We start from the raw sequence: 22,358 nt of genomic DNA, 5'->3' as shown, positions 1-22,358 counted from the left end.
CTGTAGAGCGGACGTCCTGCCCCTTCCATCATTGTTTACAGTCCAACAACGTATCATATGCAGCTATTATTATTATTAGCCGAAATATCGTCTGGACTAAACCACCTACAATCGATCAGCTCCAACTCCACTCTTGCGTCAGTTGGACTGTAAACAATAACCGTGGCGCACGGAAGTGGAAGTCTTGGTGCGGACATCCACTCTACAGCGGAAACCCAGAAATCACACCAAATCACACCAGCCGCACGTCACGCCATGCTGAAGCTACGCTGCACGTGTGCTGCAGCGATAGTTTCAGCTTCTCTTTGATTTTTCAAGCATGCAGCGCGCGCTGCCCTCGAGCAGCCAGGCAAGATGGAAATGCAAGTTGTGAGCGGGAGCAGGGCAGCGCCGGGGAAAACAGAGCGAGGCGTGGACAAAACAGTGTTCCTGGTGTGAATGACAAGGCTCATGCTCAAAGCTTCCATGAAGCGCTGCTTCAGAGATGCCTATGGTGTGAACCAGGGCTTAGGGTTGGGGTCTCCAAGGGGGTCTTCCTACAGCCTCCAAACTCCACGGCGTGACTTGACCTTTGCCAAACCCCGACCAGGTGCGTCCGTGTGCGTTCCATAATACGCAGTCAGGTGCGAGTGCTTGTTTAACGGTGCGTTCGTGGGTGTATCATACTTACACACAAGCATACAGTGCGAATAACATCCAAGGCACAAGGTGCATGACAGAGCGGTGATATATTAAGCTGTCGGAGTCAGAATGGGTTGGTTTCTGATTAACTCTCCTACCCTCCTCAGCGCTCCTGATCACCTCCATGCTGAAGGATCTGAACGCCAAGGAGAGAGACACCATCACCTTTGAGGTGACGGTGAACTACGAGGGCGTCACCTACAAGTGGCTGAAGAACGGTGTGGAGATCAGGTCTTCAGACCGCTGCCAGGTCCGCAGCAAGCAGCTGACCCACTCGCTCACCATCCGCAACGTGCACTTCGGAGATGGAGCAGAGTACAAGTTTATGGCCGGCTCTGCTGCCACCACAGCCAACCTGTTTGTGGAAGGTAACTTCATGTTGGACATATTTTTCGTTGATGTATTTCAATAAATTTTGCTTCCGTTTGGAAAAGAATGTGAAACTTTCCAAGTATGTCGTGATAACTGTAAAATACTGTTGTACTGTCCCACAATTCAGTACTAGTACCTTATCATTTTCTCACATACTCTGATATTTTCTCTGAAGTAGGGCTGCAAATAAGAAGTATTTTCATTATCTATTAATCTGTTTATTATTTTCTTGAGTAATCGATTAGTCGTTTGGTCTATAAAATGTCTGAAAATGGTGAAAAATGTCGAAAACTTTTCCCCAAAGTCTAAGATGACATCCTCAAATGTGTCTTCTTCTTTTGTCCTGACCAAAGTCCACAACCCAAAGATAATCAGTTTACTGTCATAGAAGACTAAAGAAAGCAGAAAATGTACGAGAGAAGTGTAGTATTTTTTTCTCTCTAAACAATTAATCAATTATAAGAAAAGAAAGAAATGTCAATTCATTTTCTGTCGATCAACTATTATACTATTAACCGACTAATTGTTGCAGCTCTACTCTGAAGAAGAGTAATCATCTATGCTATAGCTATAGACTAGAAAAAAAGGCTGGAAAAAGGCTGGAATTTTGAAAGTGAACCTGTGTAGAAACCTGTTCACAGCCTGCATGCCTGCTGTAAATTCACATATTTCATGTGTGTCTACTTAATATGTTCTAGTGTTTTAATTCAAAATTCAAGACAACTATTAATCCCTAAATGGGGGATAAAGGACCATATTTAGCTGTTTGTTTGTTTGTTTGTTTGTTTGTTTGTTTGTTTCAGCTCGTCTGATTGAATTCACCAAGAAGATCAAAGACATCAAGATAACGGAGAAGAAGAAGGCGATTTTTGAATGTGAAGTTTCTGAACCAAACATCCAGGTGATGTGGATGAAAGACGGACAGGAGCTGGACACCACTGGGGAAAGGTGAAATGCTAATTTTAGTAATTTTTACACTTTAAATAGACAAGACAGAATTCTCCTACAAGATTTGTGCTTTCTTTCATTTTGGTTTGTGGTGATTCTGTAATTGAAACGTTTTCTTCTGGACTTGAGACGGTTTTCTCGCACTGCTACTACAACAGGCAAAACAATGGCTATATATATAAACAACGTGGTCCCCACGGCAGTTTGGGAAATCGTTACAGAAATTGAATTCATAGATTTGTGTACTGTACATGGACACAATCTCTTTTTTTGGTATTTTTTTGCTAAATAAACACGACTTTGAGACAGGCGATTTAAGTGTTGTGGACACCTATTATAGCGGGCGATTGTCTCCACCACCTGAATTATGTTCCTCCACCACGACTTTGAAAATGTAAGTTTAGGCAAATAACAGGGTTCCCTTAAATCCTGAAAGTTTATAAATTTGAGTGGGGTGGGGATCAAGGCCATGAAAGTTTTTGAAAATCGACATGGGTCATTGAAAGTGCTCTGTTTTTAATTGTTGTCTGTGAGCTTCTGTAAAGCCTGCTATTTCTCATTATAAAGATGATCCGTATAGTAACTGTAATTAACTGTCTCAAAATATACCGTTTTGGGTTCTTGAATTTGAGGCAAATATTGGGCCTGGAAAGTCCTTGGATTTGATGTTTAAAGGGACAGCTCACCCTAAAGTCCAAAATACATATATTCCCTCTCATCTGCAGTGCTATTTATCCATCTACCGGTATATCGTTTTGTGTTATTTGCCTGAGTTTTGGAGATATCGGCTGCAGAGTTTCTGGCTTCTCTCTAATACAATGGAACTGGATGGAACTCTGCTTGTGGTGCTCAAAGTGCCAAAGAAATACATTTGAAAAACTCAACAGCAATGTCTCTTTCCAGAAATCATGACCCGGTTACTCAAGATAATCCACATACCTTGTTATGAGCAGTTTCATGTAGGAACTATTTTCTTTTGACCAAACTACACCTGCTAGCTGCTAGCTAGTTCATACAAGGCCCTTTAAGAAGATATAGGAACCCTGAAATAAAAACAACTCATGTTATGGTTATGGTTATTAGAGAAATGGTTTGGTCATGGTTAAATAAGAAAAATGTTTGTTAAAAATGTAAATGTGGCTTAGGCTACAGTTGAAATGTACTTTACGTGTCCACAACATGTAAATCGCTGGTTTCGATGTGTTCATTTCACTTAAAGAAAAAACTGTCCATGTACACGAATAGATTACATTTTGTGTGTGTGTCACCTTTTTGTTGCATTTTCTTAACTTGTGGTAGCTTTTTTCCCCCTTATCTTTTATCTTTTTAGAGGAGGTCCATTTGACTTCATGACCTCTCCTGTCACATTCTGTCATTTTTATTATTGTCTGGATTTTATGTAGCTTTGGATGTGCAAATAAAATTAAAATAAATTGTGTGACACAAACTGCCATGAGAGCAGGTTGAAATACGGTAAATGTACCGTAAGTATTTCTTAAATCAAATGTAAATCCACTCTGTGTGCAGATACATGGTGACAACAGAGAAGTTTGTCCACCGGCTCATGATCCAGACGGTTCGCATGTCAGACGCGGGTCAGTACTCTGTGGTGGCTGGTTCCAGCGTGTCCAAGGCCCAGCTGAGCGTGGAGGGGCGCGACGTCCGGATCAGCGAACCCGCCCAGAGGGAGATCACGGTGAGGAAATACACCTTCAAAATGTTTGGCAAGCCTTGAAATAATAATAATAACGTTATTCTGATTCTGATTCTGAAGTGGGCCTTTTTCACAGCAGCCATTTTGTGTCTGAAAGGCAGGCTAAACACAAGTGCAACCAAAACATTAATGAGGGCACCAGCACTGGAACACCTAAATGGATTGAAAGTTGGAAACACTCCTTTAGGTCAATTGCAAGGATTTACACTGTTAAAATAAATCCCATGAGCTGGAAATAAGTGCTCAATCCATTATGTGTTATGAAATTTGAAAGTACTGAAAGGTAATTAAAAAAAGAGAGGTGAATTAATGTGTGGTTCTGATGAAAACTTGAACAAAAATATTTCACGTTAAAAATATACTTCTATGGAAGCCCTGAGAGGCATGTGAGGGGAAAGAATTGGTGGTCCTTTTTCTAAGTCTGATATAAATTGTTTAAACTGTTTATTGACTTTAAAACTGGTGAAAAATGTTTTACCAGGCTAGTCTTTCTAAGTTCCTTTTTTTCATCTGTGAAAACAGGTGAAACATTATTTTATTATTTTATTTAGTTAGTTGTCAGACACATTTTTCCAAATGTTGTCGGCCACAAGAGTGCACCACTGCCTCATGTTCTAAATAGGACTAAAAGCATTAATGTTTTCTCCCAGGTGAATTAAAATGTTGACTCTGAAGAAGACACAGTTTGTGTCGAAACATTAGTCTTCTTGCACTTTATTAAATTGCCAAAATTGACCGTGTGCTCCAGATTTGCTTCTTTCTTAAATTAAAATAAATTTCTAGTCTAAATAAAGACATGACAGTAATGTTACATAACTTGCTCACAATATGTGTAATAATATGTCTAATATGTACCTTGTGTTTAGAGCGCATGGAGAAATTACCGTAAAACTCACCTGGAAGAAAATGTGAATGCTTTTAGTCCTATTTAGAACATGGGGTAGTGGTGCACTCTTGTGGCCGAAATGAGTATTACTGCCAAAACCTTTCATCACTTGCCTCTCAGGTAAAGGTCTTCACGGGTCCAAAAAGTCATACCCCGGCCCAAAAAAGACCCGGAAATGTAGGGGTCATAGTCTTCCGTCCGACCTCTCAATAGTTCGACCACTCATGAGTTAGACTACCCAAAGATCCGCCCTATTATTTTAATCTCATAAATCCGACCTCCCAAAAATCCGACCGCAGTAAATTAGACAGTTGCGTGGGACTCCAGAGAGAGAGAGAGAGAGAGAGAGAGAGTCTCTCTCTCTCTCTCTCACACACACACACACACACACACACACACACACACCCTCCATCTCTCTCTCGTTCCGAAGCAAATGCGCAGCGGGTCGTGCACGCCACGCACAATTACGGCGTTTTCACAGTTCATACGGTTATTCCGGTGCCTCGTAAGACCAGACACAAAAATTATAGTTTGTTTTGTTTTCCAGAAATTCCAACTTGTTTTGGTTCGGGTTCACACCAGCCAAAAAGCACCGACCAAAGTTGCCAAGTGCCAACGCTCAGATTGGCAGGAGACTTGACTCCTAACCGGAATTTCTGCGTAGCCTATAGGCTATTATGGCGATGTATATGACCCTAACCCTAACCCTAACCCTAACCCTACAGAGAAATGCACAGACTGCTTCTGTTGGAAGTGCTGTATATAGGCGGATTTACGCCAGGTCGAACTACTGGGTATGAAATCCGACAGTCGGAATAATGGCGTTAAAATGGTCGGATGAATGGAGGGTCGACATTATGAGACTACAATGATAAAACTCGCCGTAGACATCAATGGTCGGATTAGCGGGTGGTCGGAGTTATGTGTAGTCTGACCTATGGGGTGTCGTACTAACGCGTGGACCCCAAATGTAGTACCTAGAACTGAACCGGACTGTAGGGAAGTTGTAGTTTCCGCTTATTTTATGCTGGATTATTTAGGTCGGAACTCGCCACAGGTGATTGATCAGAACCACGGGAGAGTGGAGCTAGTGGGCAGAGAGTGGGAGTGCATATAGAACAGAACATTGCTTACGGTATTTATACTTGGGATGTATGACATCATCGATGACATCACAGGTGCAAGTCTGACATCCCCGATGACATCATCACAACAATTATGACATCACAGGTACACCTGCCGTGATGACACGCTGCAGTGACATCATCGTTGGGTCGCTGGCTTGAATCCGGCCCGTGGGTGTTCCCAGGCATGGTCTCATCAGTCAGTATGAGAGGGCCTTTTCTACACAGACTATTATTCGAAAGCTGAGACCCTGACAGGACCGATAAATGTCGGACAGTCGCTACTTTTTAATGGACCCGAGACCCGGCCGGGTCCAGGTTGGACCCTCGGGTATACTGAAGACCTCTAGTCATAAGTCTCGCCTTCTCCATGTTAGTGGATGGAACATGAGCCAAATTAAAAAAGATCAAACTACATGACACATAAATATTTCCCAATGGTTTCTGTCATTTAGATCGTTCTTATCACGCTGATGTAGGTTCAAGTTCTCATTGTTGTGATACATTTGTTTTTAATTAGCTATTTGATTATAAAGGGGTGATTGACAAAGCTGTTACAGCCACTCACCGGGTCCACTTGGGTCCTAATGCACCTTGGGGTTTTCAGGGGTTCGGGCTACCAGTGAAGAATACCGCTCTCAGTGCTTCCGTACTTTTCAGATGGAGATTAGATTTGAACTTCAAAATTCTAAAGCAGAGACACTAAAACACAGCTCCTCTCCTCCAGGTGGTGGAGAAACAGAGAGCGACGTTTGAGTTCGAGGTGAACGAGGACGAGGTGGAGGGCCGTTGGCTGAGGAACGGCGTGGAGATCCAGTTCTCCATGGAGAAGAGGTTGAACTACGTGGCCCTCAGAAAGCTCCACCGCATGACCATCACTGAGACCTACAGGAGCGACCAAGGAGAGTACACCTTCATCGCCGGCAAGAACCGAAGCACCGTGCACCTGCGGGTCAACAGTGAGTCAGATACATCCGGTACAGTGTTGTAGTGCTGATGCAAATTGTTGACTTTATATAGAGTACCACAGGGATGACGTATTTTTGGAGGCCAACCCAGAAGTCATGCACTTCCTGTTTCCCTCAAGTCAATGGCATTATGGATCCGGGTTGTCCGTCCGTCCGTACGGCCGTACGAGGGTTGTTAACGCGATATCTGAGGAACGCCTTGACGGAATTTCATCAAATTTGCCTTAAACATCCGCTTAGACTCAAGGATGATCTGATTAGATTTTGGTGGTCAAAGGTCAAAGGTCAACGTCACTGTGACCTCTTGAATGCCATTTTCAAGCTTGTTAACGCGATATCTCAGGAATGCCTTGACGGAATTTCATCAAATTTGCCTCAAACATTGACTTAGACTCAAAGATGATCTGATTAGATTTTGGTGGTCAAAGGTCAAAGGTCAAGGTCACTGTGACCTCTCGAACGCCATTTTCAAGCTTGTTAACATGATATCTCAGGAATGCCTTGATGGAATTTAATCAAACTTGTCTCAAACATCGACTTGGACTCAAGGATGAACCGATTCGATTTTGATGGTCAAAGGTCAAGGTCACTGTGACCTCTCAAACGCCATTTTCCAGCTTGTTAACGCGATATCTCATGAATGCCTTGACGGAATTTCACAAAATTTCCCTCAAACATCGACTTGGACTCGAGGATGAACCGATTCGATTTTGGTGGTCAAAGGTCAAAGGCCAAGGTCACTGTGACCTCTCGAACACCATTTTCAAGCTTGTTAGCGCAACATCTCAGAAATGCCTTGACGGAGTTTCATCAAATTTGCCTCAAACATCGACTTGGACTCAAGGATGAACTGATTAGATTTTCGTGGTCAAAGGTCAAGGTCACTGTGACCTCATGAATGCCATTCCCAAGTTCGTTAAAGCGATATCTCAAGAACGGCTTGATGGAATTTCTGCCAATTTGGCTCAAACGTCGACTTGGGCGCAAGGATGAATGGATTACATTTTGGTGATCAAAGGTCAAGGTCACTGGGACCTCTCCAACGCCATTTTCAAGCTTGTTAACGCCATATCTCAGGAATGCCTTGCCGGAATTTCATCAAATTTGCCTCAAACATTAACTTGGCCTCAAGGATGAACTGATTACATTTTGGTGGTCAAACTTCAAGGTCACTATGACCTCACGAACGCCATTCCCAAGTTGGTTAACGCAATATCTCAAGAACGGCTTGATATAATTTCTTCTGATTTGGCTCAAACATCGACTTGGACGCAAGGATGAACTGATTCCATTTTGGTTATCAAAGGTCAAGGTCACTGTGACCTCTCGAATGCCATTTTCAAGCTTGTTAACGCGATATCTCAGGAATGTCTTGATGGAATTTCTTCGAATTTGCCTCAAGCGTCCACTTGGACTCAAGGATGAACTGATTACATTTTGGTGGTCAAAGTTCAAGGTCACTGTGACCTCACACACCCAATTTCCAAGCTCTGTAACGCAACATCACAGGAGCGCCTTGACGGAATTTCTTCCAATTTGCCTCAAATGGCGATTTGGACTCAAGAATGAACTAATGGCGGAGGCATAAGTCCGCGTTGCGGTCGTTCTAGTTCTATAGGGGTTTTGGTTAAATGCCTGAAATAAGGTCTGTGGTTAACAAATGTTTATGAAATGGTAAACTTTGTGTTCAGCAAGATAATCTTCCCAAATGAGGAACACTTATAATTTTTTTCATAACTTTTGACATTATTTCAGGCATTTAACCAAGATCCCCATAAAAAATCCCATTGACTTTGAGACGAGGGACCCAGAACATCTTAGGACTCATTCCTGCGGTACTCTTTGCAGGAATGGTGGTAACACTTTATAAATACTTTCATTTATAAGCCTTTCACAAGCAGTTAAGTAATGATGAATTAAACATGAATTACTTATTATTGTATTATAGATGTTTTGAAATTTTGAAAATGCTGAATCTGTGATGTCCTCAATATTGCACATGATGTTCAGATAATTAAAGGAACGTTCAGCGCGCAGCGCCCCCTCAGACCAATAAGTGTCATTTTGAAGTTTAGTCAAAATCTAATCAGTGGCATCAATATATCTGGACGGATGTACCAGATTCATAGTCCAGATTAAATGTTGAACCGTTTGGTCGAGCATGTTTTTAGACAGTAAAAAAAAATCTGACATGAAATTATTTCAGCATTTAATGGAATCGTATCTATATACCGTACTAAGATTGAGAAGTGTCCGTGTCCAATCCATGTGTGTGAGTGCTATGCCGCTTTACGTACGATCGGGCTGAAACTTTCAGGGGGCATAAAGAACACCCGTGCGGGTGACCTGACGGAGCCGGATTTTTTAATTAGGTGATTGCCCCAATTACCTAATGATGTGATGTCATCAGTGATGTCAGCTGTCTACTATAGGAATGAGAAGTGGCTGAGTATGATGTCATCAGTGATGATGCGTACGTGAACCCACACAGCGGGCAAGCTGTAGGGCACCCGAGTGGTGAGGCGAGCCTAGGAATCGATTGCTAGTAATATTAAATAACATTTAATATAGACTGTTTTAACTTGACAACAAAAACATTCTAAATTGAACCCCAGCTCACTTCCTGTTTCAGTGTTTGCTAATACAGGACATTAGAGCTGAGAGCAGGACTGACAATTCCGTGAAAACGGTCTATAAGACTCAAAATGTGCTCTACCAAACAGTTGGGCAGAACATTAAATGGAAAATCGCGAGGCAGCTAATTATTGACTGTTACAGTAGGCTAGGGGTTTCACAGGGGTTTCGACTAATCGTTCATCTGTGGTTTTAGGAATAAACAATATAAATAAATAACTAAACTGAACATAGATTTCATTGAACAATCATTTTCATGTTAAATAAACAAAATTGAAGGTATTAGAGATGGAAAGACTCTCGTCTATGTTGCTACTGCAGTCAAGCAGGCGCTATCTCCAGCTCAGACAAGTTGCTCAGGCTCATTTTGTAAGCAGCCCCTCAGAGCCAATCAGAACTCTGCTATTTCTCACACACACACACACACACACACACACACACACACACACACACACACACACACACACACACACACACACAGGTTGGTCCCGCTTACATTTGGTTAACCCTTACTGGCTGTTTTTGAGACCTTTTTGATGAGAATTGTTTATTTTTATTGGGTGAAAAAATATATATCTCCCGTGACTACTGTTCAGTACGACTATTCAGTAGTCGTGAATGCCCTTATTGGCTGCTGGATATTTAGCCTTGAAAATAGCAGCATCCCGGGGCTTCCTGGTAGCATGCGTACCACAAAGGCTTAGTCCTTCGCGCAGCCGACTAGGGTTCGAATCCGATCCGTGCTCAGCCCTCTCTCTCCCAACCTTTCCTGTCTGCCTACTGTCCTATCTAATAAAGGCAACAAATGACCAAAAAATAATCAAAAAAAGAAAAGAAAAAGAAAATAGCAGCATCCCCAGTGTGTCAGTGGTTATCAAGCGGTCCCCTCCCATCATATATATATTAAGATAGATATTAACACAGCCATCATCTCTCCCTCCTCCTCCTCAGTCCCAGAGCCTCCTCAGATCCTGGTTCACATGGAGCCCCAGTCTGTGGAGGCGGGCAAAGCGGCCCGCTTCTCGGTGCAGGTCAGCGGCGTTCCCCAGCCTCAGGTCTCCTGGTACAAGAACTCCCAGGCTCTGTCCCCCGGCTTCAAGTGTAAGTTCCTCCAGGACGGAGACCAGCACACGCTGCTCCTCATCGAAGTCTTCCCCGAGGATGCTGCCGTCTACAACTGTGAGGCCAAGAACGATGTTGGCACGGCGACGAGCACAGCATCGCTCAATGTGGAAGGTAAATATAACCTGATAGGATAAAACAAGTTGAGAACTGAGAAGTAAAGTATGCAACCATGTGATCTGAAATGAAATTGAAGTGTCGTATTTTTCATCTCCATTTGATATAATTTTTATTTATTTTTCTTTGGGGGGAAATACAGTGGCAGATTTAATGGTAGATTACCTATATACCGTTTGTGTCTAATGTGATAGACAAATTTTCAACACAATTTTACTATAAAATAAGTTACAAAATATTAAGTAATTATACGTTGCATCAATTCAGTATATTCCTATTGAAGTATCAGTAAACATTTTAATATTTTTCTTACCTTAACTTTTTCCAAATTGGCAAAAATAACCATGCAATACCACATGGGTCACATGACAGGGAGCTACTGTACTAATACCGCATTCATGACAACTCGGGACCGCCGGAGGTTTCATCTCGGAGCGTCCGCCCCTGGCATATTTGCGTTCACGCTGCACTTCCCTGTCAGAGGGAAAACACTGGGAAAGACCAAGGAGGGTTCTGGGAAGTGGAGGCGGTAATGCAACATTTTGGATGAGATGTGTGGATATGACATCAACTCGGACGAAGCGGAGCTCTGAATGATACCCGAATTTCCGAGCTGTAATTTCGGCCTGGACGACCGTTCAATTCACTTTTTACAGGTCGGAACCCACTTTTTTCCGGTGGTCCGAGTTGTCTTGAACGGGGTATAAATCTCTGGGTAGTATGGTGACATGCCTTCCCCCCTCTGGTGGTTAGGGTTAGGCACTGCATGTATCATGATTCACTAGCAGATAAATAGTCTCCATCCCAAACGTGTGTATAGATTCAGGTTGTGATATGTGTGTGTGTGTGTGTGTGTGTGTTTGTGTGTGTGTGTGTGTGTGTGTGTGTGTGTGTGTGTGTGTGTGTGTGTGTGTGTGTGTAGTGTCAGAGGTGGTCTCTCCAGACACTGCTGCTCCCATGCCTCCCCCGGTGGTCATCTCTCCCATTGCCAACACCTCGGCCCGCGAGGGAGAGCCAGCTCGCTTCCAGTCCCGCATCCGCGGAGACGGTACTTCACTCACTTTACTTTCACTGAGAGCTGAATGTCAGACAGTGGTTATTTCAATTTAGTTTTACTGCATGGAGAAACAAATGTAAGCTTTAGATAAACATAATGCTGTGGAGGTAAATTGGCAGAGGGTTCAACAGAGGCTCAACGCAGAGCTATTATAGTTTTGTATTTTTCATTCGTTTTTCTTTTTCTTTTGTTTTTAATTTTTCTTTTCAGTTCAGTTTAGTTTCAGGGACAGGAGTCTGTCTGTGGTCCAATTTTGCTCGATTAAGAGCAGACACCAGCTGATCCCATTTAAAGTTACTCACCGTCTACATTATTCCAAGTCCAGGTTGCAAAAGATATACCCTTCTGTCTCACCGCTATGTGATAGGTGTCGGGTGTTAGAGGGTACACTATCCCATGCTTTCTGGTTTTGCCCTTCACTATCCGGATTCTGGAGCAAGCATCCCCCCCTAATGCAGGGGATGACTGTCGCCAAGAGACTCATTTTGAAAAGTGTCTGTGTATTTAAATTTTCTTTTAGTTAATTTTGTACACATTATGGTTTTAGTTTTGTCTTTTCTTTTTAAATTCTAGTTTTTATTTTCATTTCAGTGATTCCCCCCCCCCCACACCTAGTTTTAGTTTCTACTTTAGTTTTAGTTAACTATAATAACCAACCCGCCTGTCGGTCCTCTGTAACCCTAACCCGTCCCAGATGTGAAGATCAGCTGGTTCCATGGGGATAAGGAGATCAAGCAGTCTGACTTCTTCAGGATGTCCCAGTTTGATGACGGCTGTCAGCTGGAGATCTCCCGGGTGTATCCGGAGGACGAGGGCGAGTACACCTGTGTGGCCAAAAACAGCGCCGGCACCGTGTCCTGCTCTGCCAACCTCAAGTTGGACGGTGAGGAAAATAAAATCACCCTTGTATTGATAGTGAATGATAACAATGGAGACAATGAAGGTAAATGCTCAGATACTGTTTCTATATATTTCTCCAAGGAAAATGGGTTCAACAGATGTGTTGTAAATGGCCCTTTACACTAGGGCTGACCCGAATGCTTCGAAGCTTCAATTGTTGCTTTAGTAATCTACGTCCAAATCAATATTAAAATGCTTCGGCTTTTGTTTTGTTTCTAATAGTAATCCAACATTATTTATTATGCATCGACATTAATTATTACTTATTCATACTACATACTCAGACCAGGATATTTAACCTCAGTGATAGTATTGTGCCTCATAGCTCTCATCTAATGTTACTTACCAGCACTCAAACTGCAACAGTTTGACCATCCAGCCAGCATGTGACAGGCTTAATTAAGCTTGCAAGATGTCAAAAAAGGCATCTGGAATAATGTCAGCATTTGATGACCGCCAAAAAGTCGAGAGCCAGATATGCCCCTCCCAACCCCCCCCCCCCCCCCCCCTTCGAAGCTTTGAATATATTTGAATACTTCTCACTGAAACTTCTAAATGCAAAAAATAGCATTTGGGACAGCCCTACTTACACCTGGCAGTAAAATGTGTTTTGGGTGATGGGATTGCAATTGGATAGTGCTTGACCAGATGAAGGTGCACCCTGAATGCACCCAAGACGCATTGAGGAAGGATTGTGATCCGATCGGCCAAACTACCTTCAGAGGTGGTCAGGGACGCTTTGTGACCACATTGAACACAATTGGTGATGATGATGTCATCACTGATGACATCATCACTGATGACATCAGTGATTCATGCAAACCCCAGCTAAAGAGGTTATTCAGCTAATATAATCTTAGCTGACCTGGGCTCTGTACCACGAATGTTGTATAAGAAGATCCAGGATCTGTCCCTTGATCTGGTTTGTCTAAACCAGATCAGCTCGATTGTAGTTAACTTGTACTACGAACGTCGATTGCCACTCGTTAACTCCAACTAGGTTTTTCTAATCAAGCTGAGAGCTCGTGCACATGAAAATGCCCGTGCACTGGAGGCCGTGCCCGCAAAAGAGGCGTGGTTTTTAACAACTGCCAATCACAGTGCAATATTCAAGATTCAAGATTTTTATTGTCACTCCATGGTACAAGTATCACGTGTGAAATTCTTGTGCTGTGGACTCCGTTTACAACATAGTACAAGTATAACAGGGCATATGAGTGCAAAAACAACAAGAGACACAACAAGCAATAAGGCAGTATAGTGATAAGACAAGTCAGAGACAGTGGCATATTCACTGCACATAGGTGCACATGTCGTGTGCATACTTTAGACGTGATTCAACATTTTAAATTCGGCGTATTTGACATACAGGTGCAAATAGCATATTCCTTATTAACTCATTCATGGCCAGTTTAGGACTGCCAATATTTAGCTCACGCCAAAGATTTTCATAATTGTTGGTCATCTTTCAAGACCCACAGTAAATTATCTATTAGCACCAAAGTGATTTGCAATACCTCAAAATGAAGATGTACTGTACGTCTCTGGGTTCACCAGAAAAAAAAAGTGAGCTTTTAGCATGTTCTGTACTCTACTTATAGCCATTTATATACACCCTGTTTTCACCTAAAAGGTCTCTCTGAGAAGAGAAATTGGAGAAAAGGGCATTTTTGTAAAGGACACAATCTCAGGCAGAACTCGCTCTCAATTCTTTTATTTTGAACTGTATTGACATCAGACATGTAAATATTATTCGTTATGACACAAATGACAAAAAATAATATATATATATATATATATACACATGAAGTGCTTTTTTTACATTCAACAATACAGTTTACTCAGTGTGAGTGAGTGTGAATGTGTGTGTGTGCGCTGCAATGAATGTGTGTGTGTGTGTGTGAATGTGTGTGTGTGTGTGATGTGTGTAATGTGTAATGTGTGTTGTGTGTGTGTGTGTGTGTGTGTGTGTGTGTGTGTGTGTGTGTGTGTGTGTGTGTGTGTGTGTGTGTGTGTGTGTGTGTGAATGTGTGTGAATGTGTGTGTGTGTGTGTGTGTGTGTGTGTCTCTTTACATTACATTAGTGGAATCAACTGTGGAACATCATCTACACAGATACACCCTTGCAGCAGTAGAGTAACATCAACACACACACACACACACACACACACACACACACAGAGAGTTCTGTCCACAGCTGCTGCTGGATCGCACCTCCTTCCCAGGGAACACTATTGATCTCCCCGCAAATTAGCATAGGAGGAGAACACCAAACTGGTCTGAGATCAGCGTCTAGCCTCCTCTGCCTCTGCATCGTTGGCAATGCATACTGTATATATCAACAACAAAATGTGTGGCGAGGCTGCCAAGCTTTACGGGCTTCTCGAACTACAATTTTGCGTGATCTGTGTTTGAAAGAGCCTATAGTCACTTTCAATGTAATCCCGGCGGGTCTTTGCAAGGCGCAAATGCGCGCTGAAAAATGGCTCCTGTCTGTTGCTGTGTTTTCCTCGTTCTCCTCCTCCTCCTCTCGTTCGGGCTGGGACACAGGAACGGGGTCCGGCTTGCTTGGGTTTGGGACCAGGCGCTGGAACCGGATCGATCATGTTGGTCACGGGTTTGACTACCGCGAACAACTCATCCAGGTTCGCTGCCCTGCAGCAAGGCGACCAGCTCGTGCAGCGCGCCGAGGGGCGTTTCAATGGCGTTTCTCCTACTCTGCAACAGGCAGCGTTTCTCCGTTTTCTGTTATTTCCTCCTCCTCCATTTCAAAACAACAGCTGCGTAGTTGTTTGTTCACGTGTTGTCGGCTTTGACTTTGAGGCCAGGGACCTGATACCATGTCACAGGCTGGGGAAGTCTTTGAACTACGCTAAGCTCTAATAAAAACAAAAACACGTCAAACACGTATTTGGCTGGGAGGCACATTCCTGATAAGACGTTAAAGACGTATATGGCCAGGAATGAGTTAAACATACAATTAAACTCGGCGTTTTAAATTCGGCGTATTTGACATACAGGTGCAAATAGCATATTCCTTATTAAACATACAATTAAACATTAGACATACGTAATGGTAGCAGGTACAGTACGGCTACTACACTATTTGTGTATGTTAAGGAGTCTCGTGGCCTGCGGGAAGAAACTGTTCCTCAAGCAATTTGTGCGTGCTTTCGGAACCCTGTATCTTCTCCCTGAGGGTAGCAGGGAGAACAGAGGAGGTGTTGGACAATATGGACTGCTCCAAAACTCCTACAGCGCCAGACACGCCTATTTCCTCATTGAATGAAACCGCAAATACAAATCTGCATTGGATATTATTACTGTTCCCGAATGACTGTCTAAAGTGACCACTTTTATCCACACCAGTAATTTCTTTGAAGAGCGGTTTCGTAGGCTATCTACAGCTCTCTATCTACAGTCATTTGTGGAAGCAATGTGTAATCTATCTCAGTCCAAAATCCTTATGTATAGACCATTTAGGCTCAATGAATAATAATGATCTCATGATGTGTTTAGTCGCACTGATTGAATAATTCCTATAGGCTAATCAATAAAAAAAAGAATGATAATAAAATAAAAAAATGCTTCTGAACTGAATCGACACGGTACATGCGGGCATAGATTTCATTTATAAAAAATAGCCTATTTTGTGGTCACATATATATAGCTATTGTCAGCAGAGTCACATATCTCCATATTTCATATAATGATGCTGGAAATATGAAGTTCAATCACATCATACAGGCCAAAAGCAACACAGTTGCAGCTGCAAAATGCAGGAGTAGCCTAGATATTAATCATCTTAATATGGGATCGCCTGTGTGCAGGTGATCCCATATTAAATTGCTTAGATGTAGTAGGCTATTCTAGCATGACCATTTCAATTCCAACCCAACGTCAGTCTCAGCTCCGTTGCGCACACGGCACCATGCGCTTTGGAGACGTTTATGTAACCTTTTTATGCCGGTTTAGTGATATTTCTCCACTCACTATTCAGCTGCAATCGATCAGCGGGGTCAAACAACGTATCTAGGCTACTTGAGAGCACAAAAATGAATATATAAAAACATATTCCAAAGTGGTAAGTAGGGCTTAATTAAAATGTAGCCTGCAACAAGTGCAAGGCTTTAGTCCTTGATTAATTCAACATTACAATTCGTGCTCCTTCCTCGATGGGAAACTCGTCCAGAAAGGGGTTGGCCATTTTTCCAAACTGCTGATTCGATTGGTTCGTGGGCGGTGAATTTAAGGTCTAATCTTATCCTTGCAACTTAACCTGCTGCGGACCAGGTTAAGTGTGAAGCATAAGTTGCTATGGAAATATATGTCGGTAAGAAGTTAACTAGCTTTGTAGCACGGCCAAACCAGGGTTAAACCTGAAGTTACCTCGCTAAACCACTAATCTTGCTTTGTAGTACAGGCCTCTGGTAACCAAGGCTGCCATTGCTAGTGTTCTTCATTGTTGTTTTTCTCTTTTAAAATTTACATTATTATTGCTCTTGTGTGGTTCTGCTCTCTTATGTTTCATATTTATCACATGGTAACACTTGACTCACCTGGAAAATAATAAGAGACAGACTTTTGACTTGCATCAAAAATCTGTCGACAAGCTCTGTGAAAAACAGAGCTCGTAGGGGGCAGGCTCGTAGGGGGCAGGCTTGCATGCTGCGCTTACCCAATCAAAATGGAGTGGACGTGACGGACAGTCGACCGGTTGACTCGGTTGACGGTGTAGTAAAACTTGTCATTTTCAGCGTGTAGCAACAATCTAGCATTGTTGTTGTTTCACAGCAGCGGAGGCATTATTTGAGATCGAGTGGAAAGGGAATCCATAAAATGGTCAGAGCCAGTCGGTCAGAGCCAATGGCAGAGCTTGCAGGGAACGGAAAGGGATTTTCTTCCGCTGCTGACTCTGGTGGTCCTCCTTGAGTTCCGGTTATTCAGGCACTCAAATGAGCCTACATGGTTAGAGAGAAAAAAAAGTACAAAAGTAGGTCCACTTGCACGGACAAACGAGACAAGGATGGGGTTGTTTGAGCTGGACAGAGCGATCAGATCTCAATGTGAACACTGGAGACATATTAATACCAGGTGTAAATGTAATCAGGTTAAATCATATCTAGATACAATCGGGATACAAAACAAATTTTAATGCAAGGTGTAAAGGGAGTCAATGAGAAGTACAATACCTTTCCATGTGCTGACAGCAGTGTTTTATTTTCTTTAATACTTTTCATATACAGATGCAGCTATCTTGAATTGCCGGCTGATCCCTTGACAGGTCCCTGACAGGGATCCATGGCTGATTAACTCATTCCCCGCCATTGGCGTCTATAGACGTCAATCCGTCTTTTCACCGCAATGCGATAGATGGCCCTCTTGGCCACCTTATGAAGTGGTACCATACTCTCTGCTAGCCAGAGTTATTGCCCCATAAAACCAGCGAGCGCTTTCAGCATTGATCTCCCTTCATGGAGGGACCACATAAAAGACGTCCAGCCTGGAGCCTCAAAGCGCTGCAAGGACATGTTTACCCCCGGGCTCGGCACGTTGTGACACAGGCTCGTGACAGTCACTCAACGCTGGAGGATATCTTTCACTAGAAGCATAGTAAACGCACACCAATCACTTCTCCTGTCACCAAAATTAGTAATCAGCGTTGTGAACCCTCACATAGTATAAATTTCACCCATCAAATATGCCCCCGGACCTCCACACGTCGAGTAACACGAAGCACCAGACCCACGGAGAACATGAGAGCGGTACCCCGCCCCATACGCTCTCTGTGCCAGGTGAATTTCTCACTCGCTTCGCTGGACAAACAGGCATAGGCTATATCTCGGCTTCCTGGTGAGTGACGGCCGTTTTTGCTGAAAACTACCTACATTCAAGTGTCGATAACTAAAGAACGGAAGAAGGCAGAAACAAACTTTTTTTCCCATGAAAGTAGAGACTTTGTTCTGTCTTTTGGGATATTCGGTGTTTATATAGTCATATGAGAAAATATTCTGTGGGTCCCAGAAAATCACTGAAAAAGGTCAGAAACCCTAGTGGGGAATGAGTTAAACAAAAATAAAACAGAAACTTAACCTAACTACTTAAACTTAGCTTAATATAACAAATAAATAATATAGATGTCCATAGTTTCTCTAAAGAAATGTCCCTTATGGTGTAACACAGTTCAATGCTTTGGTATGGCAGCAGGCTGCGATCTGGCTGGGAGTTGCAATTCAAGATGGCTGCCACTGTACACCTATGCGATTAAATCAGTTGATAAAGCGAATCAACATGCTTCCTTTCAGGGCAAAAACAAACTCTGCAGGTCTCCACCAGCCTCACCAGTCTAAAGAAACCTTCTATTGGCCAAAAGCCTACTTTCATCCATCCAATAAGCAGCTGCACTGTGCCGCACGGGGAGGTGGCCCGGTTTCACGCATGTGTGTCCGGCATGCCGAAGCCAGAGATAAGTTGGCTTCATAATCAGCAACCCATTAAGCCCACAAAGAACATTGTCTTTCATTTTGATGAGACGACAAACACCGCCACGCTGATTATAGTCGACGCTTTCTCTGAGCACGCCGGACTATACACCTGCAAAGCCGCCAATAATGCTGGAGAATCTGCGTGCTCTGCTACTCTCACCATAACCAAAGAGGAAGGTAACTTCTGGGTCCAGCTCCAACCGGCCTCCACCTTAAAATAAACCAGTTTCCATTCCTTCCAATTAATGAATCTCCCTTCCTTCACGCCCCTGAACCCAGCACTCCTTCTTGTTTCACCTGCAGCCAACACATTCACTTTCCAGCCAGGTTTTCCTCATACTAACCTCACAGTGTCAGAGAGAAAATCAACAAGTAACACAGTTAAGCAACAGTTAAGCCTTGATTATACTCCCAAGAGGACGCGTAGTCGTGTACAGACAGCTGCGGGCACCACGTGTGCATAGTAGTTCTGTTTATAATCGTTTCTGGAGTCCGCTTGGACGACGCATTCCACCCATGTGCAGTAAATCGGTGTCTGACGCAAATATGTCTAACGTTAACGTAAATATTAACAGCTAATTGTTAAATAAACTGAGAGGGAGAGAGATAAGCCATCACTAACTAGGGGTTTCACACACTAGTCGACTATCAAAACCATGATTCGACACTGTGCATCATAGTCGACTAATCGTTCATCTGTGGTTTTAGGAATGAACAATATAAATAAATAAATAAATAAATTTAACAGATTTGTTTGAACAATCATTTAAGGTATTTAGAGTGGGAAAGAAACAGGCTCTCAGAGCCAATCAAGGCTTTGCTATAGCGCTGAACAGTCACCGGACATCTCTTGCCCCGGAAATGAGTTTCCCATTCATTTTCTCCATAGACATCTCGAATAAGATTAAGATTAAACCGGACGGACAAACCCCGTCTTTATTTGTCACAAACACTGTGGCATGTACACACACACACATGCTTTGGAGGCGCCGTGAAATTTGTCCTCCGCGTTTGACCCATCCTGGCTCGTCCTCCTCCCTGTTTAAGGCCAGGGGTGGTGGGCAGCTGCAGTGAAGCCCCCGGGGGCCAACTTCTTCCAGCTGCCACTGGTCAGATGACGATCTTCTGCATGTTTTTAGTTGGGGGTTATATATGGAGGAACGCCAGGGAGCACAGGGAGAACATGCAAACTCCACACCGAAGGGCCCTTTCGACGAGATAGCCCACCTGGGCATTGGGCACTGAGGACATGGGAGGAGCACACCCTCAGCACCCACAGCATCCCAGGCGGGAGTCAAACCCAGGACCTTCTAGCTGTGAGGCGACAGCGCTACCACTGCGCCACCATGCCCCCTATACTCCTTATATAAAAAGTTTTAAGGCTGGAACCAAGCCAACCTGTGACCTACTGAATCATGAGTGACTATAAAACATTTTAGTTGGAGCAAAAAAAAAATAACGGGGGGGGGGGTAGTTGAGTAGTAGTTGAGTAGTTTAAAATTCACTAGTCACAAATGTCCTATTGCTAACTGCTAAGCTATTGCTAACTGCTAAACTAAGTAACTAGCAGATCTGAATAGCATGTAAACAACTGGGATTAGCAAGAAAGTTGCATAAAGAAGGATAGAGCTACTAGTGCTTAAGCAGAACTAGTGTAAGTTTAAATATATACAGCGGGTAATCTACTGTAGAAATATAGCAAAATTAACCAGGTTGAGCGCAGCAAAAATGCCTCTTCAAATTCAGTGTCAGTTTTGGTTTTCCAGCGCATGCACAGTCATGCCCTCGTAGCATAGTGACCGCACAGTCACCAAAAAATTGAGGTACGTGGATGTTTGCAGAGAGGTGCCACATACACCCTCTGATGTCGCAATGTATGTCACGCAGACCCTAGTGGACCCTTATGGACGTGGAAAGTATAATCTTGGCTTTAGTGTGAAGCTTCAGAAGACCTCTCTTCTCATCACTCCCCTGCTCCTGGTTTTCAGCATCCTTCTCATATTACCCCAGAGGAAAACTTATGTCCACCCTGCTATCTTCTGGATGTTGCATGAAATTCACTTGTATAACCTCTCTACCCCCTGCCTCCAGGAAACTATCAAACCCTTCCATTTTCTTAGTCATCCCCACATGCTTAGACATTTTCACTTCCCCTCCTCTATTTGTCACTTGATGCATGCAAATGTACGTTTGTGTTGCTTGATTTGTCAAATAGTTCCTGAAACTATGGATCGGAATCCAACATGAGTCACAAGCTTAGAAAGGAATCATTTCACCCATGGCTGAGAAATAAACACAAATGTTTGGTTCCTACATGGGATCATCTTGCTCTGCTCACACTGCAGATAAGATGGCGGTCTGAACTAACGTCCCCTCTCTCTCCTCCACAGTGACTCATGTGAGAGAGCAGATCGAAGCCAAGATTGAGCAAGAAGTCAAAGGTAAGGTCCAGGCTGATTTTTTGACCACCACATGCAGTACACTAGACGCACACATCACAGTGAACCAGCATACTGGAAAAGGGGCCGTTCAACCAGTTCTCTATTCAACCGGTTTGATTGTTCTCTTTGAAAGCAGTCTAGTGGGTAACTTCAATCCGAGCTTTGGCCCATTAAACATGACTTGCCATCAGTGATTTTTCAATGAGGAAAAAAACAGTGGAGAAACTATTGAGGAAAAAGCAGTTGGTGGCATGCATTCTGGATTGTTTGGATTATGGTTTGCCTGCATCCATGGATTGCATTCAGAGTATGTACACATTATTAGGTCGAACTATCCCTTTGAATGATCATAGAATTTCCACAATGCATGTAATTTGTATATTTGTCTTGATAGAAAATGGATATCCGTTGTATTATTAAATGTGCTATTATGTTGAGAATATACTATGGTTTCCCCCAGGCGAACACTGATAGACTTGCTTGTTGTATCAGTTTCTGAAACATGTTGTTTGCATCCATCAGTCCTCTCTTTTGGCATGAAGGTTCCTATCATCTGTTTCCCAGAAAAGGTGCAGGATCTCTTAAAGCTTCCAGATTTGAAATGCCTCTTTAAAAGATATGGAAATAGCCACATCTTTTAATTTGTTCCCAAAGTTTATCGCATCTGGAACTGATAACTTCCTCCTGCAAAAATATTTCTTAGCCTGGCTTGCAGATAGTGGGATGTGATTCCTGTGTTTTGCATTCGAAATAACACCAGTAAACTATATTAGTTCGAATAAACGCCTTCTCACACAATTCTAGAGCTTCATTTGAGCAATTTTGATAAGCTGTTATTCTTGGAGAGCTGTGCTTCTCATTGATATCTGTGCATCGTTTATCACCTCTAAGTCTAAGGTTTAGAAAGAA

The 22,358-nt window shown here is 43.0% G+C and overlaps 1 protein-coding gene across 1 annotated transcript in view; it reads left to right on the top strand.

The window, feature by feature from the left end:
• LOC310777840 (titin-like) overlaps positions 1 to 22,358 on the top strand; it is a gene marked incomplete at both ends in the record, with an annotated part of 108,377 nt that overhangs the window by 37,947 nt on the left and 48,072 nt on the right. The window contains 9 exons of the mRNA XM_083638190.1: positions 789 to 1,049; positions 1,857 to 2,001; positions 3,529 to 3,697; positions 6,453 to 6,684; positions 10,279 to 10,563; positions 11,489 to 11,614; positions 12,318 to 12,506; positions 18,829 to 19,185; positions 21,399 to 21,449. Coding sequence (XP_083494316.1) covers positions 789 to 1,049; positions 1,857 to 2,001; positions 3,529 to 3,697; positions 6,453 to 6,684; positions 10,279 to 10,563; positions 11,489 to 11,614; positions 12,318 to 12,506; positions 18,829 to 19,185; positions 21,399 to 21,449 — 1,815 coding nt within the window. The remainder of the gene's footprint in view (positions 1 to 788; positions 1,050 to 1,856; positions 2,002 to 3,528; positions 3,698 to 6,452; positions 6,685 to 10,278; positions 10,564 to 11,488; positions 11,615 to 12,317; positions 12,507 to 18,828; positions 19,186 to 21,398; positions 21,450 to 22,358) is intronic.

This window comes from Poromitra crassiceps (assembly GCF_964638095.1).
Source record: "Poromitra crassiceps genome assembly, chromosome: 6".
Taxonomy (NCBI): domain Eukaryota; kingdom Metazoa; phylum Chordata; class Actinopteri; order Beryciformes; family Melamphaidae; genus Poromitra; species Poromitra crassiceps.
This window is presented reverse-complemented; position numbering and strand designations above follow the sequence as displayed.